The sequence below is a fragment of the Rattus norvegicus genome, chromosome 9, assembly GCF_021556685.1.
Source record: "Rattus norvegicus strain SHRSP/BbbUtx chromosome 9, alternate assembly SHRSP_T2T, whole genome shotgun sequence".
Taxonomy (NCBI): Eukaryota; Metazoa; Chordata; class Mammalia; order Rodentia; family Muridae; genus Rattus; species Rattus norvegicus.
Window position 1 is genome coordinate 119,460,420 of NC_141542.1, and position 25,602 is coordinate 119,486,021.

Consider the following 25,602-nt stretch of genomic DNA (forward strand, 5'->3'; position numbering starts at 1 on the left):
GATAAACCTTGCTTCATCTTGCCCTGAGCATTTGTGGGGTTTTGTTTTGCTGTTTTGTTTGCTTGCTCTCTTTTTATTCTACAATGGAAGTGGTTGGGTGGGAGATGAGACACCTGAATCGTCTAAAAGGCTTTTTCCTAAACCATATCACCTCCCACATCTGAGGTTGACCTCCTCTCAGTGAGTTTGCCTCTCAGAAGCGATTAGCCACACGCAGGAGACACTGAGCCTTTCTTTTCCCCTTGGTCTCTGTGACCCACTCCTGTCTGAGTTGCTGTTCCATTGTCTTCAAGGACTCTTCATGTAGGTTTTGGTTCACTGAGGTTTTCATGAAGTCACTTAAAGCTTGAAGTAGGAATGTGCAGTCTTCAAGTGGATGATATTTGGGGTTTAAAATATGATGAAGTTTCTAGGTGTTTAAAAAACACCCAGGAATCCTTGAATATGCTACAGTGTGGCTTCCTGAGTTAACAGGTATTTAGATGACTAAATGCTCAGTCAACAGGTCAGTTTCTTATGTAGGAAGAGAACTACAGGCAGTGTGTCTGTTTCTATGGACTGAGTCTTAGCTAATATTTTAAAGTACCAAGAGACACCTCAGGTTTAACCTCCCGAGCTGTTTCTGTATCAAGGCTAATTCCCTGCCCTCTCCAACGTGCCCAGCGTACTGGACAAGTATTAACGAATGAAGCCTGTTTGTTATTAGCACCAAGATTCTTTTCAATTTAAATTTTTATCAATGTTTTCTTTTTTAATATTTACTTTAAGTTTTGTGAACACACACGTACACATGGGTGGTGGTGTTTGCAGGGTCCAGAAGAGGGCGATGGATCCCTGGACCTCAGTGTTACAGGCTGAGACCAGTGCTTGGGTCCTTGCAAGAGCAGTGTATTCTCTTAGCCACTGAGCAGGGTCTCTAGCCCCTTTATTAAGATTTTTAAGTTAGCATACAATGTAATGGTTTTCCTTACAGCATTTCGAACAAGTACCAAATTAATGAGATGGGAAGTAATGGGGTTACTAATACTGTTTTCTCATGTGCACGCCATTGTATCGGGTTGATATCTGTTAGTTTTACAACATATTTTATTATCGTTTAGCAACACTGACTAATAGAAAGTTCATCTTACAAATTGTCTCTTAACTGATAGTCTGGGTTCAGTATTCAGTTTAATGAACTAGTCTTTCCCAACTATGCAGAGCTGACCAGAGAACCTCTCAGTCCCCCGTGTGGGTCCCACCGGCTTTTTCCATAACGTAACTTCTGTCGAGAGCATAAATCAGACACTTTCGGCTTTCACCGACCAGTTGGGGGTTACTGATTGTGAGAACGACGGAGTGGAGAGGCCTTGGTACAGCCCCCAGCCGGATTGAACTATGGTCTATTTACGTTCGCCGTAGATTTGGAAAATAGCTAGTTCAGTTGAAGGCTCACTGTTCCTTAAAGTCACTTAGTTATTCACATACACCACGTTTAAGGGCTGGAGAAGTGGCTCACCAGGTAAGAGCAGTGGCTGTTCTCGCAGAGGACCCAAGTTCAAAGACCAGCACTCACGCGGGTGGCTCAGAACATCCCTAACTCCAGATGGAGGGAATCTCTTCTCACCTCCTCAGGCACTTCGTGCCTGTGGCAGGCAGGCAGGCAGGCAGGCAGGCAGGCAGGCAGGCAGGCAGACAGGCAGACGGAAAACACACACACACATACACACACACACACACACACACACACACACACACACACACACACAAGAACTAAATTTTAAGAAAACCAAATAGGTTTGTCTTTTCAGTATCTCTCTCACGTCACATTCAGAAGGGTTCTGGAAGAAATCTCAAAGGAAATCCTATGCTCACGAACTTTGAAAAATCAAGACCAGCACAGCTCCAGCCCTGTCTGATGAAATTCTTTGATTTCGGGGTGGGGAGTGACTAAGAAATCCATTTATAACCCGCACAACTTAATCTGATACCCCTTGGAACCATTCGGCGTCATCTTCTAGAAGATTCATTTGTGGGAAAATGACATTTTCTCTGGACACGGATGGGGAGTAAGAATTGATTTGCCTATGCATTAGGCTGACGCTTGAAGCTTCCTCGTGTTCCCCTTCTGATGGAGATAGTATATGACCCGAGCATGTGAGGTGTTTGAGACTGAACAGCTACAGGACCAGCATAGCGATCGGCCAGCGGTGTGGCCAACTAAAACTCCACCTCTTTCTAGTTGTATTTATTCCGCTTCTTTAACGCCCCAGTTCTCTGACATCAACTGCACTTTGATAAATTAGGTTGCTATGGGTTACCAGCACATCACGTATATTTTCGCTGGCAACAGGTTTAGGTCGTAAATCCATTAAATGTCCTCCGTCCAGCTCCCTGCTGCCTGGAGGCTGCGTTTTCCTGGACAGGTGGTTGTGAATGAGTGAGAATGTGTGTGGGAGCCATGTTTCAGCCTTAGGAGAAATATCTGAAGTGCAGTATTTTTTTTCTCTTTTCAACAACATATCGTGACAGTACTACATACGTGTAATGGGTCTTGCTAAAGGAAAGCAAGCTGCCCCAGGCAAACATGTAATGGATGCCGTTTAAAGCCCAAGAGGGGAGTCCTTTGACCCAGAAGGCTGGGGATATCCTGGACTGCTGTAACCCGGAAGCAGAGGGCTCAGGCCTCTGGGCAGTTCTGAGGCAGTTTATGTAAAACCCAGTGGCTTCATTAGGATGCTTGCCCTTTAGAGGCTCAGGATGGCCTTCCCCTGGTGAAACGGGTAAGGTATAACAATTGAGGATGAGGAAGCCCAGTCCTGGTGCAAACCCTTCCTGTGACTTCTCAGAAGGCCATACAACCCTTTGGACTTATCCCTTAAGTTCTTGGTAAAATAACTCTCTTAATCTGTAGAAAGCGCACAGGGCTAACTGAGTCATCGGAGTCTTCCTAAACCTCAGGAGCTATGAGATCCCCTGTGCCTGACTGCTCATTCTGAAGTTGTCTGCTAAGGCTGCCTGAGTTGGGGGCCTTCAGCCCTGGGGTCCGCCCCTCGTAACCAAGACCTCAGAGTTTTACTGAAGTTGTTTCCTATTTGTATAAAATGGTTCCCGAGAATTTTGAAATGGCTTACAATCAATCTCCTGCTTCCCCAGAGCTATATTCTGTATTTAGTGTAAGAGTGAGAAGCATCAAGTTGGCTAAGCAGACCTAGGTAATTAAAGCATTTTTGGACTATAATGTGCAATTGCCTGCTTAAGGACTTTTTCCTTTTAATTGGATCTTTTAAAAATTGAAATAAGTCAGTGTGTGTGGAACCTGATTATTCCCCACGGGCCTGCGAGGGAAGCTGTTTTAAGGGTCCGTAGGTATATTCTGCTTACACCAGTTCAGACTCGGGCTGCCTCGGCTGCCTTGGTGGAACTGCCACATCGGACAGGGCCCCCGAGCAGGGAAATGGCGCCCCTGGTCAGTGTGTGCTTCGCTCAACCCTGATTCTTGGTCCCAGCATCAGAAGTGCCTAAGAAGTGCGGATACACGGTTCCTCGCTCTAAGTCTGCAATGGTGACAGCTGCAGAGTCCACATTGGGGGCTTTAGTGGGGATAAGTGAGTTATGATACAGGAAGCCGGGTGACCTCGTAAGTGCCATAGTCATTCAAGAGACAGAGTGAGCCGGACAAATTGCATAATTTGTATTTCAAATATAAAAATGACCCAAGAATGGTCATTGGAGTTAAGAGAGTTGGAAGATCTGCTGCAGGGGTGAGTTTTAGGGTGGTGGGTCTTGGCAAAACATCGAGATGGGCAGAAAGAAAGGAAAAGAAAAGGGGGTTGGTTAGGTCAAACCTTGTTTCCTACACAAAGGACTCTGTGTCGCCTATGTGATTTTTAAATTGATACACTATTTTATTTGCATATTCAACCAAGTGCGAAGTACGTCATTTTGCTTAACATTGACGTTTAAAAATAGACATGCCCACAAGTGGCAATTCATCGCACAGTCATGAATTTTCAAGGAGGTTGTACAAACTGTTCCCTGGCGGTCCCCATTCCACATCTCCATTTTCTTCTTCTTGTCCTCTTCGCATTCTGTGTCCCCATGGGATATATCCTAATACTGGTCCCCATGGGATATATCCTGATACTGAATTTTTGTGTTTGAGAGTCTCGTTTGTTCTTGACTTTTCGTAACTTCTCTGAGACTGTAATCCTGTCTGTTGAGTGTGAATGTGTGCACAGATGTCTGAAGGTTAAAAACTCATCCTTCAGCTCTAAGTGTTATGTCTTCCTGGGTTGAGTTATTGCAACAATGTAAATAATACATTACTGTTTTGAGAATTTGTTTTATTATCTTTAATGGAAATGTTTCTCTCGGTGAATTGGACCTTTTGGTTTTCTTAAGTACCAGATGCAAAGGTGGTTTACTTATATAGATTAGAAGCTGGTAATGGGGTGAAAAGGGTATAGGACAATCATTTAATACCGAACCCCTTCTTAGTCAGGCACTGTAGGTCCCAAAATGACTATCAAAACATTTTTTGGTTAGTTATTTTAACAATCACGTGCCTGTCAACCTGATTGGGTATCCCTTCCATTTTGTTAAGGGCAAACAGTTGAAAAATATGTTTGACAGAAGTATTTGATAGTTGTTTACAAATCTAATCAGACACCAATATCTCAAATTATATTTGCTCAGCACCCATGTGAGTGGGAATGGGTGAGAAGTGTGCTTCAGTTCCACACTACCTACTCTCCCTCCTTCCTTCCTTCTTCCTCCCTCCCTTCTTTGTGTCTCCTAGTGTGCAAGTAGGGAGAAGTATTATTAAAAGTGGTAGAAAAGGAAGGTTTGCAGGCTTGTGTCGCTATGTGGCAGGATTGTTTTGAACAGATGAACATGTCCGATTGCTCAGTCTCTCTCAGCGCAGACAGAGATGAGGGAGGGGAGACAGACACAGAGAAGTCACAGTGTTTCCTGATCCTCGAGGAGGTAGGGTGACGTAGATGTCCCATCTGTGGATGAGCGCTCTCAGTCACTCAGGACCAGTCAGCACTTTATTATAAGTCTCTGCATGGACCAGGAGCCACTGCTATGAAAAGCTTCTCTGATCACGGGCAAGAGCAGCATGAATTTATGAACAGTAACACAAATATTTAGAAGTCAATTTAACATGACAACAAGGCAAAGCAACGACTAAATCTAGGGCCCATGGCCTCCCTTACTATGATCTCTGACTCTATTTACAGCATCAGGCGTGCATTTCCTTCTGTGGAGCAATCTTAGAAAAGAGTGGTTAGTGTTCTGGTTTCCCATAAGTGTCAACGTGCACATCCAGGTCATTAGAGAGGAGAAGTCTCAATCTTATTGACATAAGATTGGTGTGAACATGTCTGAATTAGTGACATAGAAGCCCACTGTGGGTGGCACCATTCCTTAGGAAGGTCATCCTTGTCCGTGGGTGTGTCCATGAGTGTGTGCATGTCCCTCGGTGGTGGATTGTACCTGCAAGTACAGTATAAAATAAACTCTTGCCTGGAAGGTTTTTTTGGTTTTTTTGGGGGGGGGGCAGTCAGAGTATTTTATCTTAGCAACAGAAAAGTAATTAGAATGCCACCATAAATAGTCTTGCGACTAACGTACCAGTGGGCACCCCTTGCCTGCTAGTCAGTGTTGTAACATGTGGGGGTCAACACTGCTAAAATGATTGATGTCGGTTCTCCCCCAGGCACCTGTATAGCGCCTTCCAGTACTGTGAAAGCGAGGCAGCAGGGAGAGTTTCCTGGCCAGTTCATGATCACTTTCTCTATATCCTGCAATGAAAGTCTGTAGCGTCTTCAGTAATCTATGGTGGGCAACCAAGAGCAATGGCAGCATCTCCCTTAATAAACTACTTTCAGTGCCCCAATTCTGGTTTCCTGGTTTGCACACATACTCCAGGTTAAATACATAGCTCTACACCTAGACAAACAATAGATTTGAAGCTATGGTCCACATAGGAACATGTGACTTTTCTTAGTTGGGTACAGGCCACATGCCCTCATCCTTTCTTGACCTAATCACAGGGTGAGGGCCTCTTATAAGATACTGGATTCTTGCTGGGAAGTGTTCAAGGCTCTCTTGATTTTTATTCTAAACCCTTTCCTCTCAGTAGATTTCCTCTGATTGGATGTGGCAAAAGTGCTCTCTGATTTAGCAGAATCTCTCCCTTGGGGAAAAAAACTATGCTGTGTATTTCAGAACTGTGCAATGAGATGACGTGGAGAGGCCAACACCGTCTGTTCAGCACCACGTAGATTTGGCAAAGACAAGGGGCATAGGGTGTGGGCAGGAGGGAATGCAAGCGAGCAGAGGCGGTAGGTGGAAACATCCTCTCTGCTGATCAGAACTGATCCCCCACCCCCTACCGTCATGCAGAGTCTTTACACCTCTGCATACTCCCCTTGCCTTACCTTCCACAGAGGCAGAATAAGATGGCCTCCAGCTTTGCTCTCTCAAGGAAGATGTATCTTAGGTCACTAAGCTAATTCTAAGCAAATATTAAACAGTCAAGGCTTCCTCTGTCTTGTTCCCATCCTCCTGACCTATTCAGTGGGGAGGCCCTGAGGATACCAGCACTGTTTGTCTGTCCATCTAAAGCCACTATTTGAAAGTTAAAAATGTGACTGGACCTCCCACTGGCAACCCATTGTGCTCTTGGTGTGTAGGAAAACATCCTTTCCTTCCAAGTGCTGTAATGTACTTTTATGCATTACGCATACAAACTCTGCTGGATAGAGAGCTGCCCCATTCTTGTCCTTTGCAGCACTGTGCCCGCAGCATGGTGGTTTTCTAGTCATTTCCCTCTTGACAGACATCTGTATGTACTCTTAGAAGTGGTAGTCAGAGGATATGCAGGTGTATGCGTCTGGTACTACCGTGGGCTCCTCTCAGCTCTGAGGTGGCGAGGGTCACTCCTGGGCCTCTTGGCTGAGATGGCATTCAGTGCAGTCAGTAGGAACTGTGGAAAAGAGCCTGTGCCTGGAGTCATTTTTAAATAAACCTCATTATAAAAGGCTTGCAAATGAAAACCACCAGAATTAACCAGATCCAAAGACTATACAACTCACTGAACCTATACAGTTAGAGTAGCCAAGTCTTAAAATACGTATTATTTTCTTGACTTCTAAGGAAAGAGGTCTTTTAAAATTAGAGCTTGGCTGCTATTGGATGTCTCCTGAGAGGCTCTGCCAGAGCCCTGCTGATACAGATGAGGATGCTTGCAGCCAACCCTTGGACTGAACAAGGAGACCCCAGTGGAGGAGTTAGAGAAAAGACTGAAGGAGCAAAGGGGTTTCCAATACTATAGAAAGAACAACAATATCAACCAACCAGACCCCACCAGAGCTCCCAGGGACTAAACCACCAACCAAAGAGTACATGAAGGGACCCATGGCTGCAGCTGCATATGTAGCAGAGGATAGCATTGTCAGGCATCAATAGGAGGAGAAGTCCTTGGTCCTGTGAGGGCTTATTTCCCCAGTGTAGGGGAATGCCAGGGTGCTGAGGTGGGAGTGGGTGGATGGGAGGGGGAGTATCCTCATAGAAGCAAGTGGGGGTGTATGAGGGGGTAACATTAGAAATGTAAATACATAAAATATCCAAGAAAAATAAAAAATTAAAAAAAAATAGAGCTTGGGGCTGTTTTGTAAAGAGGCTTCGGTGCTGGCAAGCCTTAGCCCTTAACTAGATTTCAGTAGGCTGCTCTCATTGGATCAGCTCAGCCTCTACTCCCCTTTCCTGTCCCCTTTCCTCCCTCCTCCCCTTTCTCTCCCCCTTCCCTCACCCTCTCTGGCTCTCCTCACCCTTCATCTAAACTCTTTCTCCTCAGCCACTGCAAGCATGGTTTCCTCTCCCAGACCTCTCCCGTAGAGCAGTTTCACCTCCCCAGTCACTGGTCTGCTGGAAACATGGTGACTAAGAAGTGTAGCTGAGATGCCTCGGTACTGTTAGCAAGTGACTTCCTCCGAGGCTGAGGGTCAGGGTTAAATATGGTGTCAGTAAGTGTCCATGCCAGCTGACTCCTCCCATGCCCTCCAGGTTGTGCCGTTCAGTCAGCAGACCTTCCAGCAGGCCTGTACACTGCCAGGAGCCCACATTCACGGGTGTGCTTGCCCGTGACGAAAATCGCTATTTTTTCGTTTTTCCAGATATTTTCACCTTCTCTCACGCCAATCCGGTTTCTTCCCATGCCAGATTATTTCTGTTTGATGAGGGATGTGTCTTTCTTTCTTTCTTGGTTATTTCCATTGAGCGGTGAGTCAGCCCTTAGTGTGCTCAGAGATTAGAAACAGGATGTAAGGATGGTGCGTAAGGTAGCTTGTCTGTGAGAAGACACAGTGCAGAGGCTCAAGTCTGCCTTACACCCGGACAGCAGCTCAGGGAGAGACCTGCTGGCCTGTTGGTTGGTTTGTGCACTGCTTCTTAAGCGCCTCTCATCTGGCTTTGTGTTGATAAGGACAAGCACCCTCTGCTCTTCTTTCCAGCAAAAGGGCAAAGTCTTAGCACTAACTTCTCTCTCTCGTGGCTGCCCCCCAGCTGCAGCTTTGCTCCTCCCTCGTCAAAGGACCAACCTTGTCCTGAAACATTTTTCTTTCTCAAGATTACAGAAAACCCACAAGAACCTAGAAGGCCCTGGTTGTACAAGCCAGAGAGACCCTCTTTGGTATATTAGCTTTCTTCCTGCCACTTACTGTAGAGAGCACAGACCAGCGGCCCTAATCGGCCTCGGGGGTGATCTCTAGTCAACCCTCTGCCCTCTCAGGAGGAGCTCAGGGAACTGGTGACACAGCAGACCAGGTTGGCAGTCCTCCGTCCTAGCCATACTTACAGGTTATCTCTTTGAGGACTCTGGTGTACTGACTTGCTTTTATTGCAGTCACAGGATTTTTGTTATTGTTTTTCCATAGTAGGCATTTCAAGTTTGAACTTAGTTTAGAAGACTACCCTGCTTCGGAATTTCAATCAATGCCTTGCAGATTTGTGAATGAACGTAGGGCTCTCTTTTAAGGGGCATGAAGTATTTGTTGCCACAACAGGATCTGAGCACAGGATTGAGCTTGAGAAAGATGACTTTCTCAATGGAATAATTTATCATTGCCAGAGGTAGCATGAAATTATTAATTTTTCCCTTAAAGCATGTTCTTTGTAAATGTTTTCTGGAGAGACATGAATTGAAATTAATGATATTCTCTCTTGTTAGGACTTCATTTTACTTCATGAATTCTTTTGACCCCCAAGAGAATATCTAATCTAGAGAGAAGGAAAGATAAAAGTCCAGCAGAAATCCTTCAGGCACTGCCAGTGAGCTGGAGTTAGCTTCCTGTCGCCATCTGTGCTCCTCCAAGCTACATGAGCACTTTCATTTTTGTTGGGGATCTAATTTTGAGGGTTCGGTGCTGGAGATTGAACTTGGGGCCACACTTATGCTAACTACATGCTCTACTACTGAGCTGCACCGCACGCAAGCCTCGTGTTATATAGTTGTGTATCTTACGTTCATTCCATTTCCACATGCATTTTATTTTAGCTTAAAAAACATTCCAGTTTCTATAAACATAATAAAAGTAATGTTTGCATTCAGAGTGTATATCAGAGCTCAAAGAAGATTGTATTGTATTATGTAACACACACTCTCTCTCTCTCTCTCACACACACACACACACACACTCATTCATTCAACTTAGATTGTATTGTAGTATGTAACACACACACTTGCACACACATACACACAGCACATACACACACACAGGCACGCACACACACACTCATTTAACTTGTCAACAGTAGTGGAGGTAATCTTTCTTTTAAACTATCTGGTTCATAGTTCTGATTTATGGCTGTTAAAAAGTGCCCCCCATTTCCTCCCCATTCCTGGCAGTTGTACTACGTGAGTTGAAAACATGAGAGACTGAGGTTGGCACCAGGGGAGGGATTTGAATTGAAGAGCCTTGCACCAGAGCAGAGTTCTGTGCCTTTCTGCAGATTCTGTTGGGAGAGGCTTCATCCTGTTCCCTGTCTTCAGCACCATATTATTATTTATTCTCCATGTTGCCTGTGTTCATGTCAACTTCACACAAGCTAGAGCCACTTGGGAAGAGGGAACCTCAGAGGAGAAAATGCCCCCACCAGATTGACGGGAGAGAATCCAGGTCACTGTGAACAGTGCTGCCCTGGGCTGTTGTTCTGAAGCTGTTAAGAAAGCAGGCTGAGCGAGCCATGAGGAGCAAGCCAGGAAGCAGCCGCCCTCCATGGCTCCTGCATCAGCTCCTGCCTCCAGGGTTTACTCCACACTCTTGTCCGACTTCCCTTCTGGGTGACCCATATAGGGACATAAAAGCTGACATGACCCCTTCTTCCTCAGGTGACTTTGGTCACGGTGCTTCATCACTGCAGTAGAAACCCACTTAGAACACCAGTATCCAGTGTGCTCCCAGACACTGTAGTGCCTGAACTAGCAGTAGTGCTGCATCCTTTGCCAAAGCCCCAAGACGCCTCTCTGACGTGTCGTCACTCTGTCGGAGGAAGTGGGTTCTTCTTGGCTCCTATGGAAAAGAGTTTTCCTTTTTTTAGTCTTCTTCCTGCTAGCTGTCAGCTTGATAGGACTCATTATATACACACATTCATGTACACACATACACTGACATACATATACACACACATATTAAACATACATATATGCATACATACAAGCACACACATATACACATACATATACACACATGCATATATACACATACATATTATACATACACATATGCATACAAACACACACAACACACACACATCACAAGACTCAGCATTGGCAGAGGGCCAGGACTAGGTCTTCTCTTCCGCCTACTTTCCCTGTGTCATGGAGATGATGCTGTACTAACTCCCCTCCACATACTCCATCTCTTGTAAATGTGTTGAATTTCTACGCAACACCTCTCTTCGTCTCTGAAATTGACCCAAGGCTTCCCTGAGGACCCAGCAATGCAGTTAAGGTAGCGTTTCAAGTAGATACTAATAAGCCACATTAGTTTTCAGCAAAGAATTATAAAAATCTAAGATTGGCACATCTTCAAGCTGTCTTCTCCTTTATGTTGTAAAAGGCAGAATGGATGTTTGGGCCAAAACAGGAGACCCAAAGGGACAAGGAAACACAAATAAAATTGATTTAATTGCCAAGGCTCCCTTCGAATTACAATCCCTACATACCAGCATGTTAATAAAGCCCTTAGCTATAGATTATCTCATGGGAGCCCATCCCCTTATACAACACTGAAAAGGTGGTAACACACTGTAGAGAGAGCAGGGTGTAAACTCAGTGATTCCTCATTTTAGGGCCTCAGACAGGGCAAGGTTGAGGTAAGAGGCTGGCCTGCGGGCTGGTCTGTCCTCACTTCCTGTCTTCCTTCCCCTCAGAACCATTGAGAACTGTGTGGCATGCCATAGTCCTGCCTCCTCTCAGCCTCTGACTGAATTCATACAGCCTTAGGTAAATACCATCTCCAGAGTGATATCAAGGAGAAAATGTTAAATTGTTTCACCATCCCATATCTGAGAGGTGGTTAAGAATAAGAAAACAAGGAAGTATACGGGAAGAGATTTTACGTCTGTCTAACAAGTGTGGAGGCAATAACTGCTCTTGCTAATGTGTATCTCCTTTTAAATTTAGGAATAGAAGGCCAGTCCATGGAGGTTTCTAATATCGTGGACATCAGGAGTGTGCATAACCGTGAGATTGTAATGAGAATTTCCTCCAAAATAAACAACCAAAATAGATATTATACCGACCTAAATGGATATCAGGTAATTTTCTCTAAAATCACTGTGATGGCTGTATTTATATGCCGTTTTATATGTATGTTTGCGTGGTGTTTGCAGGGGATATATATATATGTTCATGTGCAGATCGTATAGCTTTCATGCATGATAACTGTCCAGTTGATTTTTGAGTCACTTCTAAAATATTCCTAAAGTTGCCAACTATTTCTAGAATGGAGACAGCTTTAACGGACATGTGGAGGTTTACTGTCAGATTCCCAAAGTTGGAAGAAGTCTTTGAGAGATTATGTTTTTAGAATTATCTACTTATAAAGCTAAGGGCTGGAGAGAGTGTCACCTGGAGGGGAACTTGTTTAGTTCCTGACACCCATGTTAGCTGGCTCATAGCCACTTATAACTCCAGTCCCAGGGATCGGCCTGTCCAGGCACTTAGATACATATAAGAAACATAAAATCTCTCCCTCTCCCCCTCCCTCCTTCTCCTCTCTCTCCCTCCTCTCCCTTCCCCTCTCCTCCCTCCTCTCTCTCATTCTCTATCTCTCTGCCACACAAATATTTTTTAAAAAATCTTTAAACATGAGAAATTGATGACCATTAATATATTAAACACTTTTCTAAAATTATACATAAAAGGAAATGCAATTGGGGATTGAAAAATACCTCTTTTTCTTCATAAAGAACTCACATACACACGTCACGGATTCCTTGGGATATAGTAATGGCGGCTTTAAGTTTTACGGTGGGCCTCTGCATCCGTTCACATCTCGTGGATGTGCTGGGGTGTACGCCACTCTGGAAATGTAGGCTGCTACACATGTAATCAAAACTATCACACAGAATTATAACACATAGGAAGAAAATCAATTCTTACATTTTATTTGCACATTACAGATTCCTTTAATTGTGCTTAAGAGAGCTTTTTGGACTGCAGTCTTAATTTCTATTATTTCTAGTGTATATGTGTGACGTCTTTTGAATAATACCACTAAAAACATGGGCATATTTTTGACGCATTTGCATTTCAAAAATTCCTGGCTATGAATAGAAATAATTTCACAACATATGCTTTTTTACTTGGTCTGATTTTCAACTGGCTATAAGTGGAAAGGGCTGGATAATTTTCTCTTCTATGATTTCCTGCAAAAAGTTAAATTTAAGCCTTCTCCAGAGAACAAAAATCACAGCGCATATTCTGATTAGCACACTAATTCTGCTTCGGCCCTTTGGGTCTCAAGTGAAACTCTGATTCCATGGTGATTCATTTTCCTTATGTACAAAAAGAAAACATTTTCTTAACATCTCACAGAGACAAATGATTGTGTATGTTGGTTTACATGTGAAAAGGAAAACTTAGTAAAAACTGAGCTACTAAAACTGTGCAGTGATAAGGCAAGATACTGATATGATTTCTGGTCCACAGTGTAAATATTTCTTATAATAAGCTCCGTTTTAACCTATGGAAATAGTAGTTCTTGGGCAAAACTAGACAGACTCATGGGAGAGGACAGGAAGAGCACAGCTAAGGCGCCCCCTGTGGGCCCTTTCATAACTTTAAAGCTGCGTTCTCCTCAGCCGTGGAGGAGACTTACTCAGGAACAGAGCTTTCTCTGGAGGTGGCCTGCCTGCTTGCCACCTTGATTTCCTCTCTGCCCCTCTCTTTTCCTCATCTTAATCACTGCTTCCTCTCCTAGGGTTGCCATGAGTTTGTTTTACCACAAACTGGGTCTCTTAAAAGAACAGAACATTATCGTTTCATTCTCTTGGAGGCCAGCTGTCTGGAGTCAGGCTGTGCACTAGGCCACCTTCCCCAGAGACCTCTCCTACTGCTTCCCAGCGTCTTGCATTCACATATAGGCAACCCCTGGTGTTGTTTGATGCTTGCCCATCGCCTTCCTCTGTATCACCTGATGTCCCCACATTGTCTCTCTGTGTATCCACATTTCTGTGTTACAAGGATGTCTGGTTTAGGCCATGTCAATTTCTGAAAACGGTTGTCTCACAATGAGATCAGTTTCTCGGGTTACACTTAACTATGAATTTGAAGACACTCAGCGCAGCCAGTAGGCGGTGGGGACTCGTGAGGGCTGAGAATGGTGAAGGTCAGATCTGGGATAAGCGTAGTCAGGACCACTTTCCACTGCTAGGTACTCAGTTCTCGTGAGTCACGGAACTGACTTTCTGCATCTACTGTCCTTGAGTCTCATTTTAAACTTTCACAAGTTTAAACACGGAGGTGGCATTTTGAAGTGGTAGGAGTAAAGCTCAGTGATAACAAGAGTCCCGAGCCGGTAATGGCTTTTTGACAGCCTCACGAAAGATAAAAATCTATTTCATGCTTTCAAACCCGAGGCTGCAGTGCTGGAATTCAGAGCTATATCAATTTAAAGTAAACAAGAGTAAACACTGGCATTTTTTAACTATGAGTATGCACTAGATTATAATGTAATATGTCGTTTTTTTAACTGTGGGTACGCACTAGATTATAATGTAATATGTTAGAGGACTTGGTGGCAAGATCTGTGCTGTTCATTAAAACTGACTCGAGAATAATAGCTATTTCTTGAATGGGGATGGAGAGCTATTGTGCTTAGCATTTATTACAAAGGCAGCGTTAGATCTAGATGAAAAACGAATACTTAATACCTTCATAATTTGTTTTATGCAAATATGGGAAGCTAGAAGCTGGGCATTTTTTTAAATCATGACTTTAAACAGAAATGCCTGTTTTAAAATCCGGAGACTTTCTACCTTTTACAGTTAAAAACTGTCTTCTGAGGGCCTTGCGGTTTCTCTGTGTATGATTTTAAAGAGTGTTTTGATTTTAAAATATTTCTTTGCTTAAACAAGAACAGAAATTGTGCCCTTTTTCTTTGGGAAAAAGGTAACTAACTAATCTGATTTATAAAGGTGTGTGTATGTCAGTGATGCATGTACAAAATAAGAATTGCTTGGTTTCCTAGATTCAACCTAGAAGGACAATGGCCAAACTGCCTCTTCAGGCCAATGTGTACCCGATGAGCACAATGGCCTACATCCAGGATGCTGCACATCGGCTCACACTGCTTTCCGCTCAGTCTTTAGGCGCTTCCAGTATGGCCTCTGGTACGTGTCGTTAATTCCACTCTGAGGGCTCTTAGTTCTAACTATGTGATATTTCTGTGGTCCAATATATTAATTATCCTCCACATTCACTGCTTTCCTTTAAGAACTGGACAAGTAGTTAACGTGGAACTTTATGGTGAGTATCTTCAGTCTTCAGGGAATGAGCAGGAGGCTAAGACACCGTGCCTGGGCGGTTTTAATGATTAAGTGTATTCATGAGTGTTTCATTGTAACAAAAATACCTTTGGGTAAGAAATACATTTTGGTTCACATTCTCAGAGGCTGCAGGTTGTGATCACTTGGCTCTCCTGCTTTTCAGCTATAGTGAGTCGTCGTCATGGTAGTTAGGAAGAAGGATGAGAGAGACAGGAAGAGAAAGAAGAGGGAGAGGACCCTCCTTCCCGGCTTTCGACCCCATTCAACCTAGCCCTGCCTGTAACAGCCCATTTAGCTGTGAAACCCCTGTGGATTACAGTTATGGAGTTAGCTTTGATCTCGTAGCTTCTGAGTAGCCCTGATCACCGGGCACACAGGCTTTGGAAAACATTGCACGTACAAATCACAGCTGAAATTGACTTTTGCTAGCCCATCGTTCTCAGAGGTCTCTGTGGTTTATTGGATTGAAAGCCTAAAACTCCAGAAATGTAGGCGGTTTATTCAAGTTTGCAAGAAGGATGATGTAGTGCAAATTTACGATGTTGGATTTCTTTTTCCCCTGGATTGTGGACCTATCCCCTCAAAGGATTCATATGTTGAAGACCTGCTCACACAGCTGTGAAGCCATTGGAGAAGGATTGCTGAGCAGTAATGAAGGAAAGGAGAAATGATAGCATGCTTTATGTATTCTTAGTAGCTACTTATTATCAAAAGATAGCCATTGTCTTGTAGAGTATCTGGATCCCCCTCCTTAACTCAGGGGAACTTAATTCAAAGCAAGGCAGCTGGGTTTCTGTTTAAGCGGTCTTCGATGAAAATCTGCATTAAATTATCCTGATCAGATTTCTTTGTTTCTTTGTTTCAGGTCAAATTGAAGTCTTCATGGACCGAAGACTCATGCAGGACGATAACCGTGGCCTTGGGCAAGGTGTACACGATAATAAGATTACAGCCAATTTGTTTCGAATCCTGCTAGAGAAGAGAAATGGCGTGAACATGGTAAGAAACACTAACCAGCCCTTCTTACGTTGGTGTTCTTTCTCCCCAAAACTGAAAGCGATAACAAAATTTTAAATGCAATTTCTAGTGTTGAGATGTCTGTGTGATAGATTTAGCTTATATTTGTAGAAATGTGTCAGTTAGAAATATTAAATAGGGGCTGCATTTGGGCCGTATAGTTTTTTTTTTTCTTTTCCTTTACTATGTAGCCAAAAACAATTTCAGGGAAGCAGTTTGGATTTATTGAGTTAAGAATTACAGAACAGACGGTTTAACTATACAATGTTTTCTAAACCTTAGTGTCTGTATCACAGCCTTAAGTTTATTATTTGAAAACAGACTGACACGATGCCTTCCTGGTCAGTATTTATTGCTCTACATAAAACCCCAGCACTTTGTGAAGCAATTGGGCAAGCTAAACCACATGTGAGCAGCCTGTCCTCTCATTGACGTCGGTCTAGACGCCAAAAATTTATCACTGGCTTGTTTGTGGACCTCTTACGCTGGGTCCCTTGTCACCTAGATGTTTTCCATGCCTCTCACCGGTGGCTTCTGCTGTTGGCTCACTGGTTTTCATTCAGTGGCAAGCTCTTCCTGTGCCCTTTTGCTCTGCGGCGTGGTTGCACACACCCCTTCCTCTTTCCTGTCAAGGGAATCTTGGCAGTAGTTCGGACAGGAGCTAACTTCTTTCCTGCCCTCATCAGCTCTGCTTATGCCCAGTCTGAACTATCCATCTCCTAGTCTTGTCTGAGTATGATTACTCGATCTCTTGCTTTGGATCATAAATTCTGCGTGAGTCCAGACCGTGTCTTTCTCTGCTTCTACGATCATGTCTACTTAGAGGAGGGATCCATTTTGTGTCCTGTAAATGGCTGCCAGCATTCGTAGGTGAAGGAAAACTGAAGAGCCTCGTGTGCTGTCTTGTTACCTTGTAATTGTGGGACATGTGCACCTCATCGGCAGACATCACCGGCTTCTCTGCCCACACAGACGGCTTACACATCAAATAGATGGATGGGATGAAGCCACGATTAACACAAACGATTTTATAGTATTGAGAATTGCTTAGGAAAAAAGTAATTCATAGTCATTTTAGATGTTAAAGTTTATATCAGCTCTAGGGACTTCTGGTCTTAGTCATTGACAAAAGCCTGTTTTGAAAAACCAAAGCTAAATTGGTTTCTTCTCTTGTTATCTACACTAACACACAAGACTTCTGTTTATTGCAGCAATAAAAAACACTCGTTTTAGACCTAGAAAGCTTTCACTTAGAAGCTAAGTAATTTGTTGATTCCATTCAAGACTCCTCAGATAGCAATCGATTTAAATTTGATCTGGCATTTCTATAATCCTATATTAGTTAATTTTTTTTCTTTTATTCTAGGGCTTGAATCCATAGCTTCTTTTAAATAAAAATGAACTAGAGAAGAAGCTATACATTTTAATTTGTCGTGAGCTAGATTTAAAAGACACTTGATTAAGAAGTGATATGTATCCTGTGGTTTAACTTCTCTAGTAACTGTTTTTAATCTCAACTATTCTGATGTTCAAAGTACTGGTGGTGGAAGAGCTGTGGAAGGTAGAGGTCCTCAGACTTGTGGGAATCCTGGACAAACTGAGTGGCGTGGGTTCTACCCTCAGGCTGTACTTGCAGAGGCAGTGACGACAGAAATGTGGGCTGCCAGAGAAGACTTTGTTTCTACTGATGGTCCACAGAAGTGAGATGTGGATGTTATGTCTGCCGTTGACCATTCAGAGTTTGATATCTTTGGTGCCCCTGCCTCTTCTGGCAGTGACTGGAATAGAAAGGGTTGTTGGTGCAGTGGAAGCTGTGCTCCTGTTACAGTCACGCTGTGGATGCCAGTACTTTTCCTATAAGGAGCACAGATGGGGAAAGGTCAGTTTAAAACCTACCGTAGCGAGCTTACCAAGCTCAAGAGCAAATGTTATGTTAGTGGGAACTAGATGCCTGGTAAGCCTGAGGGGACACATCCCAGAATGCCCTGGTAAGCCTGAGGGGACACATCCCAGAATGCCCTGGTAAGCCTGAGAGGACACATCCCAGAGTGCCCTGGTAAGCCTGAGAGGAGACATCCCAGAGTGCCCTGGTAAGCCTGAGGGGACACATCCCAGAATGCCCTGGTAAGCCTTAGGGGACACATCCCAGAGTGCCCTGGTAAGCCTGAGGGGACACATCCCATTGAGAGTTCTGTCAGCTGCAGCTGATGGTTTCTGTATGGGAGCACTGGTCCAACACAAAGAGTTCTAATTTCTTGGTTAGAAAGCAAATAGCTGTTTAGCAAGGGCTTGAGGGAACCGTGTGTGTGTGTGTGTGTGTGTGTGTGTGTGTGTGTGTGTGTTGGGAAGGCGGTTGTTGTTTTTGTTTCCTTAAGTTTTTTTGAGACAGGATCTAACTGCGTAGTCCTCACAATCTGAACTCTATGTTGTCAAGCTGGCTTCAAGTTCACAGAGATCCTCCTGTCTCTGCCTCCCAAGTGCTGGCATTTAAAGGTGAGCACCACCTTGCCCACCCTTGTTAGTTTTGAAATCCGAGTTTCTAAAGAGGTAGCTTTTAGAAACCTTTAATGCCATGCGGACAAAATAAGACATGGCTTCTTCAATGAATAGACTTTATAGCGCAAACATTTCTTACCATGCGTTAGGTCAGAGTGCATAAGCAGAGACGGTTTGCTACAATGGCAGTAGGCTGGACTGTGAATCACATACATCACGTACACCAGACCCCAGGTTCCATCTCCAACAAATAAAGAACTGAAGACCTCCTTCTTAAACATAATCAGCGAGGTTCAACTAGATGAAGAGGAAAGCCTGGGATGCTTAAAGATCACACAACACATGTGACATTAATAAAGGACACCAGGGAACAGCCGGAGAAGTCCAGCTCCCAATTAAAGGCTACCACAGTGAAGAAGGTTTCCCTCTTCCTGTGTGGTTTGGACCAGCACAAGCTGGAAACGTCCAGCTGTACAAAGAAGACTAGACTCGTGTAATCTGAAACCTTCCAACCCACATGAAACCAAGTGATGCTTTTAGTACCTGGCAATATCAGTAACTAAAGGGCTGGCAGATCCCCTTCAAGGTTTAATCAAACAGGTAACATCGCTACTGCAAAGATGTTTTAAGGATTTAGGTTGCTCCCAAGACTTGGAGTTTAGAGCATTGCCTTTCTAGTGGGTTAAACCGTGTAGCATTTCACCTGCAGGCCTCCCGCTGCGCCCCTGTTACTGTTGGAATCAGGAAGTTCATGAATGGGGAACCCTGGCTAAGACTTATTTTCTGCCCAGGCCAACCCCGACAGGGTCATTTGTCTGCTGTACTTTTATGGAGGGAATTAACTACATCCTTCTCTTAATTCACTTGTCTTGCTGAGAACAATAAAACTGACAGATCTTTAATTCTGTGGGTAGTTGCATTTAGAACGGTTTCCTTTTACAACATTTTGTCAGAGCATCTTTGATTCTGAACCTTGTTTATTCTATGTGAAAGCTGGTGGTGGCAGTTTGCAGCTCACATCCACAGGACAGCCTGGAGCGCAGTCCTGGGTCTCACTTACCTGCAGAAGGTTTCCGCTTTATATTGCCAAGGTCTTCTTATCCTCGGAGCATTCAGTTCTGTGGATTTGCACTAGAACCCACAGATGGGGTTTGTAACGGCAGCCAGAGCAGGTAAACACCAGGGTCAGGGGAATGGATTCGGCTTGGCCAACATAGATGGTGTAGATGCACAGCATTCTGAGTGGATGAGTCAGCGGTGAAGCACCTCCTCTGTCCCCGAGTGTCTAGGGTCCTCCAGTACAGAACAAAAGCCCTAGAGCGTTTGCTAGTGACTGAGAATGAACCGAAAGCCTCTTGAATCTTTTAAGGCTGTTTTTTTTCCTTTCTGTTGGAGTCTTTCATCTTCCATTACTCAAAAATGATTTTGTCAGCAATCCTGACCTAGATTATGGAGTCGTTTGATCCAGGAGTCCATTTAAGTGCCTTGTCACACCTCCCTTCCTAGTCATGTTATCCTACAAGCTGCACTGAGTGGCGGTGTTGCTGGAGAATGCTATTTTCTGTGCCTTATTCAGTCTTTGCAAAGGATGTGGAACTGATACATTTCGATACAATTCTTTCACAGCTCACTTTTTGTTAGAATGTTAATACTGCAACATTCCTATGATGCCATTAAGTATTTTTCTCTCCATGGTGTGAACTGTAATGACATCGACTGTTAGCTGAGCCTCTGGCCCAGGGTAAGCCGCCTTTTGCCAGCATCCTTCTGTCCAATGCTAATCTGACATTCTGAAGCCTAAACTCTGGGTCTTATAAATCTAGTCACGTCACACAGATAGACAAGTCAAACCTTTGAGGACTGTATCACCCCAAAAGAGGCAAAAACCTGAAGCTCTTAATCATTTAAAAAGTTAAAAATGTAGCTTCCCTTGTGTCTTTTTTTTTTTTAATTGCTTGTGCATTATTGGCTAAGGATATACCTAGGCATTGATTTTTTTTCAAATTTTCTTTTCTTTGTTTATTTTTTTCTTTTCTTTTCTCTTTTGTTGTTTGTTTGTTTGTTTGGAGACATGGTTTCTCAGTGTAGGCCTGGCTGTTTGGGAACTCACTCTGAAGACCAGGATGGCTTCGAACTCAAAAAGATCTGCCTACCTCTGTCTTCTGGGTGCTGGGGTTAAAAGCATGAGCCCCACGGCCCAGCTGATTTTTCAGTGTTTTATATTATCTAGCTTACCAGCTTCTTAACCCTGGTAGATTTGTTTGATGCTGGCATATATAAATGTTGCCTCATAAGGATAGCTATGTTCTAGCTTAGAGTGAAGTATTTTTAAGTTGTGCTGAGTAAAAGGGTACTGTATAAATGTATATATTATATAATAACAAGAGAACAGTTCCCATTTTAAAATAAAATAGAATGAAGAAGGTGGTGCTAAGTCGCCAAATTCAAAGATCACAGATGATCTAAATATGCTGGCTGTGTTTTCTATGTCTTGAAAATTTGAGATTCTCTTGAATTTAGTTTTGTTTATATTTTTAGGTAGTCTCACGTAGCCCAGGCTGGCTTCTAACTCAGTATTTAGCCAAGGCTGCTGATTTCTGTTTGCACTGCCGGAGTTACATGCATGTGGGATGCAGCCAGCTGGCTTGGCTTGGCTTCAGTTGCATTCGTTGATGAGGTTTAAGTTTCAAAGGTTTTGTTTTTTTAATCATTTATGAAATATAGGTTTAGGTCCATATGTGCCTTGTGAAATGTGTCAAATGAACTCAAGAGTGCGGGGATGACACCCCGAGGAGGGTGTGACATTGTGTGAGATAAGGGACATTGTGTTTCTTTACTGTGAAGGGTTTGTGGTTAGCTGGGAGTTTTCATAAACTGCTTCTCGTGAAGACCGTGGAATTGGTCTTTAACGTCTTCAGCGTGAACTAGGTGCAGGACGTGGTTAAAGCGTGAGTCACTAGACACAGTTGGGTTGCCTTCTGCGAGCTTGACACTGCTGTGTATTCCCTGCGACAGTCATCTGGGAAGTAGACCTCAGCGTGTTCGTGTATTTTTGTATTTAAACTTTGTCAGACAGTGAATTGATTTGCTGAGTGCTGCAGATAAGAAACATGTAAGCTTTTGTGCTTTTTCTTGACAGGAAGAGGACAAGAAGAGCCCTGTCAGCTACCCTTCCCTCCTCAGCCATATGACCTCGGCCTTCCTCAACCATCCCTTCCTCCCCATGGTACTAAGTGGCCAGCTCCCCTCCCCTGCCATTGAGCTGCTGAGTGAATTTCGTCTGCTGCAGTCCTCTCTCCCTTGTGATATCCATCTGGTTAATCTACGGACAATACAGTCAAAGGTGCGTGCCAAAATGATGTCTGCATGGACTTGCTTCTTCTGTTCTATACTTGGCTCGAGGGGTAAGCTTTGGAACAGTTCTCAGCAGGCCTGCTCTTGCAGAGGACCTGAGTTCAGTTCCCAGGTACACGATGAGTAGCTCACAACTGCCTGTAACTAAGCTCCAGAGCCCCCTCCCCAGTCCCCTAGGCTTTGTGTTTACAAGCCAACAGCCACACCACTCACGTAGATGAGTAAACATTTTAACGTAGCTTATAGTAAGCATCCCTGTGCACTGTGAAATAATTACAGGGACGCCCCCTTTTGCCCCCTAATCTATTGTCAAGCAAATATCCCAGTATTGATTTATTTACCTCTCGGGGCAGTCCTGTGTGGTGAGGATCAGAGTTCAACCCTTCACCTTTGGTGGAAGCCTGTGCTGCCCTCTGGTCTCATGATGGTGGGGGGAGCCCGGCTCTTCAGTTCTAGACACTTCACTGACGTTTGTTAGCCAGTGTTGGGAAAGTCAGAGAAACACTGGATGTACTGTCCACAATAGGCGCTTTGTTTTTCTATCTTTTGTTTGAAAACACTGCAAATCTTGGCCCTTGTGTTGAGAACCAACTTTTAGAGCCTGGAAAAGATCGAGTACGTTTTCAGTGTAACAGCTAGCGTGTTTCACTTTGTATTTACATCCACGTCTTTTTTTTTAAGGTTTATTTATTTATTATATATAAGTACACTGTAGCTATCTTCAGACACACCAGAAGAGGGCATCAGATCTCATTACAGATGGTTGTGAGCCACCATGTGGTTGCTGGGATTTGAACTCAGGACCTCTGGAAGAGCAGTCAGTGCTCTTAACCTCCGAGCCATCTCTTCAGCCCTACATCAGCGTCTTAAAGTAGCAAAGGTTGCCTGTGGGGAGATAGCAGATCAAGTGTGATGCGGGGCGATCGTACAGATCAAGGGTGATGTGGGGCGATCGCAGATCAAGGGTGATGCAACTGTTTAGGTGTTGCAAGCAAGCCCAAGGGCTGAGTGGAGCACGTGACGGGGATGCTGTGGGAGGTAGCTCACAGCGAATGGACTCAGTGTGAAGACTGCACTGCGCTCAGCCTAACCCGAGAGAAGGATTTAAGATTAAAGAAGGCAAACAGAGTGGGAAAGGATGGATGTCTACACTGTGGAGGTTTACAGACCTGTGTTTACAGACATCACACCCAAGATAAGGCACTTACACCAGGCTCTGGAGAAAGCTGTGTGAAAACGTTACATAGCTACATTAAGATAATGACAACACTGCCTAACTGCATAGCTGCATAGCTGTGTGTGTGTATTGGTGCAGAGTCCCATGTTAGATCATGCGAGGTGACATGCAGAGTCCGTGTTATCATTCTAGCTGTTAGCCAGGCACTGCACTCACAGCTGGAAATAGACAGATGCCCTTGGCTCCTTGGATGCAGTTTCTAGTGGGAGGAGAAAGAAAACTATGGAAGAAAAACCAGACAAACATGTTAAATGGTGGTAAGGGAGGGACAGCAAATGGGGCTAGAGGGGACAGTTCAGAGAACGTTTGCTCAGAGTGAATAGAGGCCCTTTTAGGGAGGAGAAGAATTGGGGCAGAAGCCTGGAGAGGTCAGGAGGTGAAGGTCCACCCAGGTTTCTGAGAGACTGTAAGGACAGCGAGAGGAAAGCTATCGGCAGAATGAAGAGCGGGTATAAAAGCCGTGAGTGGTACCTGTGGCCGGAGTGTGGGAGCTTAGCTCCTCTTCTGTCCATTGCTATGGCTCCCGTCTTGATCAGAGCCCACACATGGGATGGGACCTCCCTATGAATAAGTGAATTGTGTGGCTGTCCCTCGAGTTCTATCACGTTCTTTTATGTCTTTTCTTTTTGACCCATGAAGACCAGAGTGGCCCACAGAAAGAACAGCTGAGGGGTAGGTAGCGTCTTTGAGGTAACTTGTCTCTCATTCCTAAGCTGAAAGGGGACAAAAGAATAGAGTGCAGGAATGGTCCCACAGCACAGGTTCCTACGTCTTGACATAGATGCAGGGGTCATTAGCAGCCTGAGAATGCCAAGGGCGTCTGACCGTGAGGGATTCCGGCCACTGTCCTTCAGCCTCATTCCTCCTCTCCTGGAATTGTCTTAAAGGTTTTCATGGAGCCCCACTAGTCGCCCCAGTCACTCAGTGGAGAATATAGTCCCCTCTGTAGTCCAAGGCCAGCCTGTTGTTCACGTCACTGCTTTTTAATGGCAACTTCTTTGTGGTGTTTTTGTTGGCTGCCTTCCATTTACAGCAGTCTAATCACTTCCTGTTCTAGTTTGCCTCTGTCTCTGTTGCTGTGATAAAACGCTCTCGTCCAAAGGAACTTCTGGGAGGAAAAGTTTTATTTCAGCTTAACACTTTAAAGTACCTGTCTCATCACTGAAGGAAGTCAGGGCAGGAACTCAAGGTAGGAACCTAGAGCAGAAGCCACGGAGGGCTCTTGTTGGCTTCTTCACAGTCTCTTGCTTAGCTAGTACTCTCTCGTAGCCCTGGACCACCTACCGGGGAAATGGTGCTACCCACAGTGAACGGCATCCATCTATATCATCAGACAAAAGAACCCCTCTCAGACATATCCTCAAACTAAACTGAAAACAACAACTACTCGCTCCACAGTTTCCCCGTAGATGATGCTGGGCTGCATGAAGTTGACAGTTAAGACCAACCAGCACCACCCATGTGAAAAATCCCACTGCTTCCAGATTAGTTGATGTCCTTGTACATTCGGGCTCTGTCCAGGCTACATTCTACTTACTGCAGCCACCTGCCGTCTCATGGACTTTGAGACTGCTGACTCAGTTTAGTCTACGAAATGCGGACGTGTCAGGCATCCTGCCCCAAGGCTGTTATGAGAAGCAAAACGACCTTTGGAAAGGCTCTGGAAGACAGAAACACTCAGTAAAGCGGCAGTTGGTCCTGGTGATGCTTATAGTATGTGACTGTGGAGAGCAAGGAGAGATTTGGGGCAGAGGGAATAGGGAACAAGCGTACATGAAGATTTGAACAGGAAGAACCGAAATGTCAGCAGCACTGTCCCATACTGACGTGTAACCGGAACTGAAGGCGTGAGGCTGTTTCTGCATGATTGGATCTGTTGGCCAGGTCCTGAGCCTGTGTTCTGAATTGAGAGCAGAGGAGACTCACTGGTCCACTGAAACCTATAAATGTTGTTCTTTGTCCCTTAACCTTTGCAGAAGGAAAGATCATTGTTCAGTGAGGCTGGTGTATTGTCTCAACAAAGTTGCTGCCTAAAAATGTATCCATTGTCACTCCACAAGATGCCAAATAAGTAACAGTGCAGAGGCAGAGGGGGTTGACATGAATCAGAGCCTCCATTTCACGATTCTGAGTTGGCTTCCTGGCTCCTTGTGCTGGCAGCATTCAGTTTGTAACAGTGGGAATCATCTGGATACTGTAACTCCTTCCCCACAGGATGTAGATATCATGTCTAAGCCAGACCCAAGGTTTGCACTGCCAGTGTACCAGTTTACACTTTCCCCATAGGTCTAACAAAGGCACTGTCCCTTCCTTCCTGCCTGCTAGCTACAAGTAGTGGCATCATGGGGCACTTTTTCTGCCCAGTCCCCATCTTTAGCCGCTCTGTTCTAAAGTTCAGCCTGGTTGTCCTTGCTGATCATGGATAAAATAATTATGGGTTCAGAGAGCAGTGAGAG

The 25,602-nt window shown here is 44.4% G+C and overlaps 1 protein-coding gene and 1 long non-coding RNA gene across 4 annotated transcripts in view; one reads left to right on the forward strand and one right to left on the reverse strand.

Annotated features, from left to right (window-relative positions):
* Man2a1 (mannosidase, alpha, class 2A, member 1) overlaps window positions 1-25,602 on the forward strand; it is a 155,546-nt gene that overhangs the window by 118,775 nt on the left and 11,169 nt on the right. For all 3 annotated transcript variants that reach the window (NM_012979.2, XM_087564777.1, XM_087564778.1), the window contains 4 exon segments: window positions 11,675-11,808; window positions 14,745-14,886; window positions 15,908-16,041; window positions 21,695-21,898. In NM_012979.2, coding sequence (NP_037111.2) covers window positions 11,675-11,808; window positions 14,745-14,886; window positions 15,908-16,041; window positions 21,695-21,898 — 614 coding nt within the window.
* Window positions 22,577-24,808, reverse strand: LOC120094761 (uncharacterized). The gene is made up of 3 exons (XR_015629805.1): window positions 24,684-24,808; window positions 24,297-24,467; window positions 22,577-22,794 (listed from the first exon to the last, which is right to left on the reverse strand). It is a non-coding gene; the product is annotated as an uncharacterized LOC120094761 (long non-coding RNA).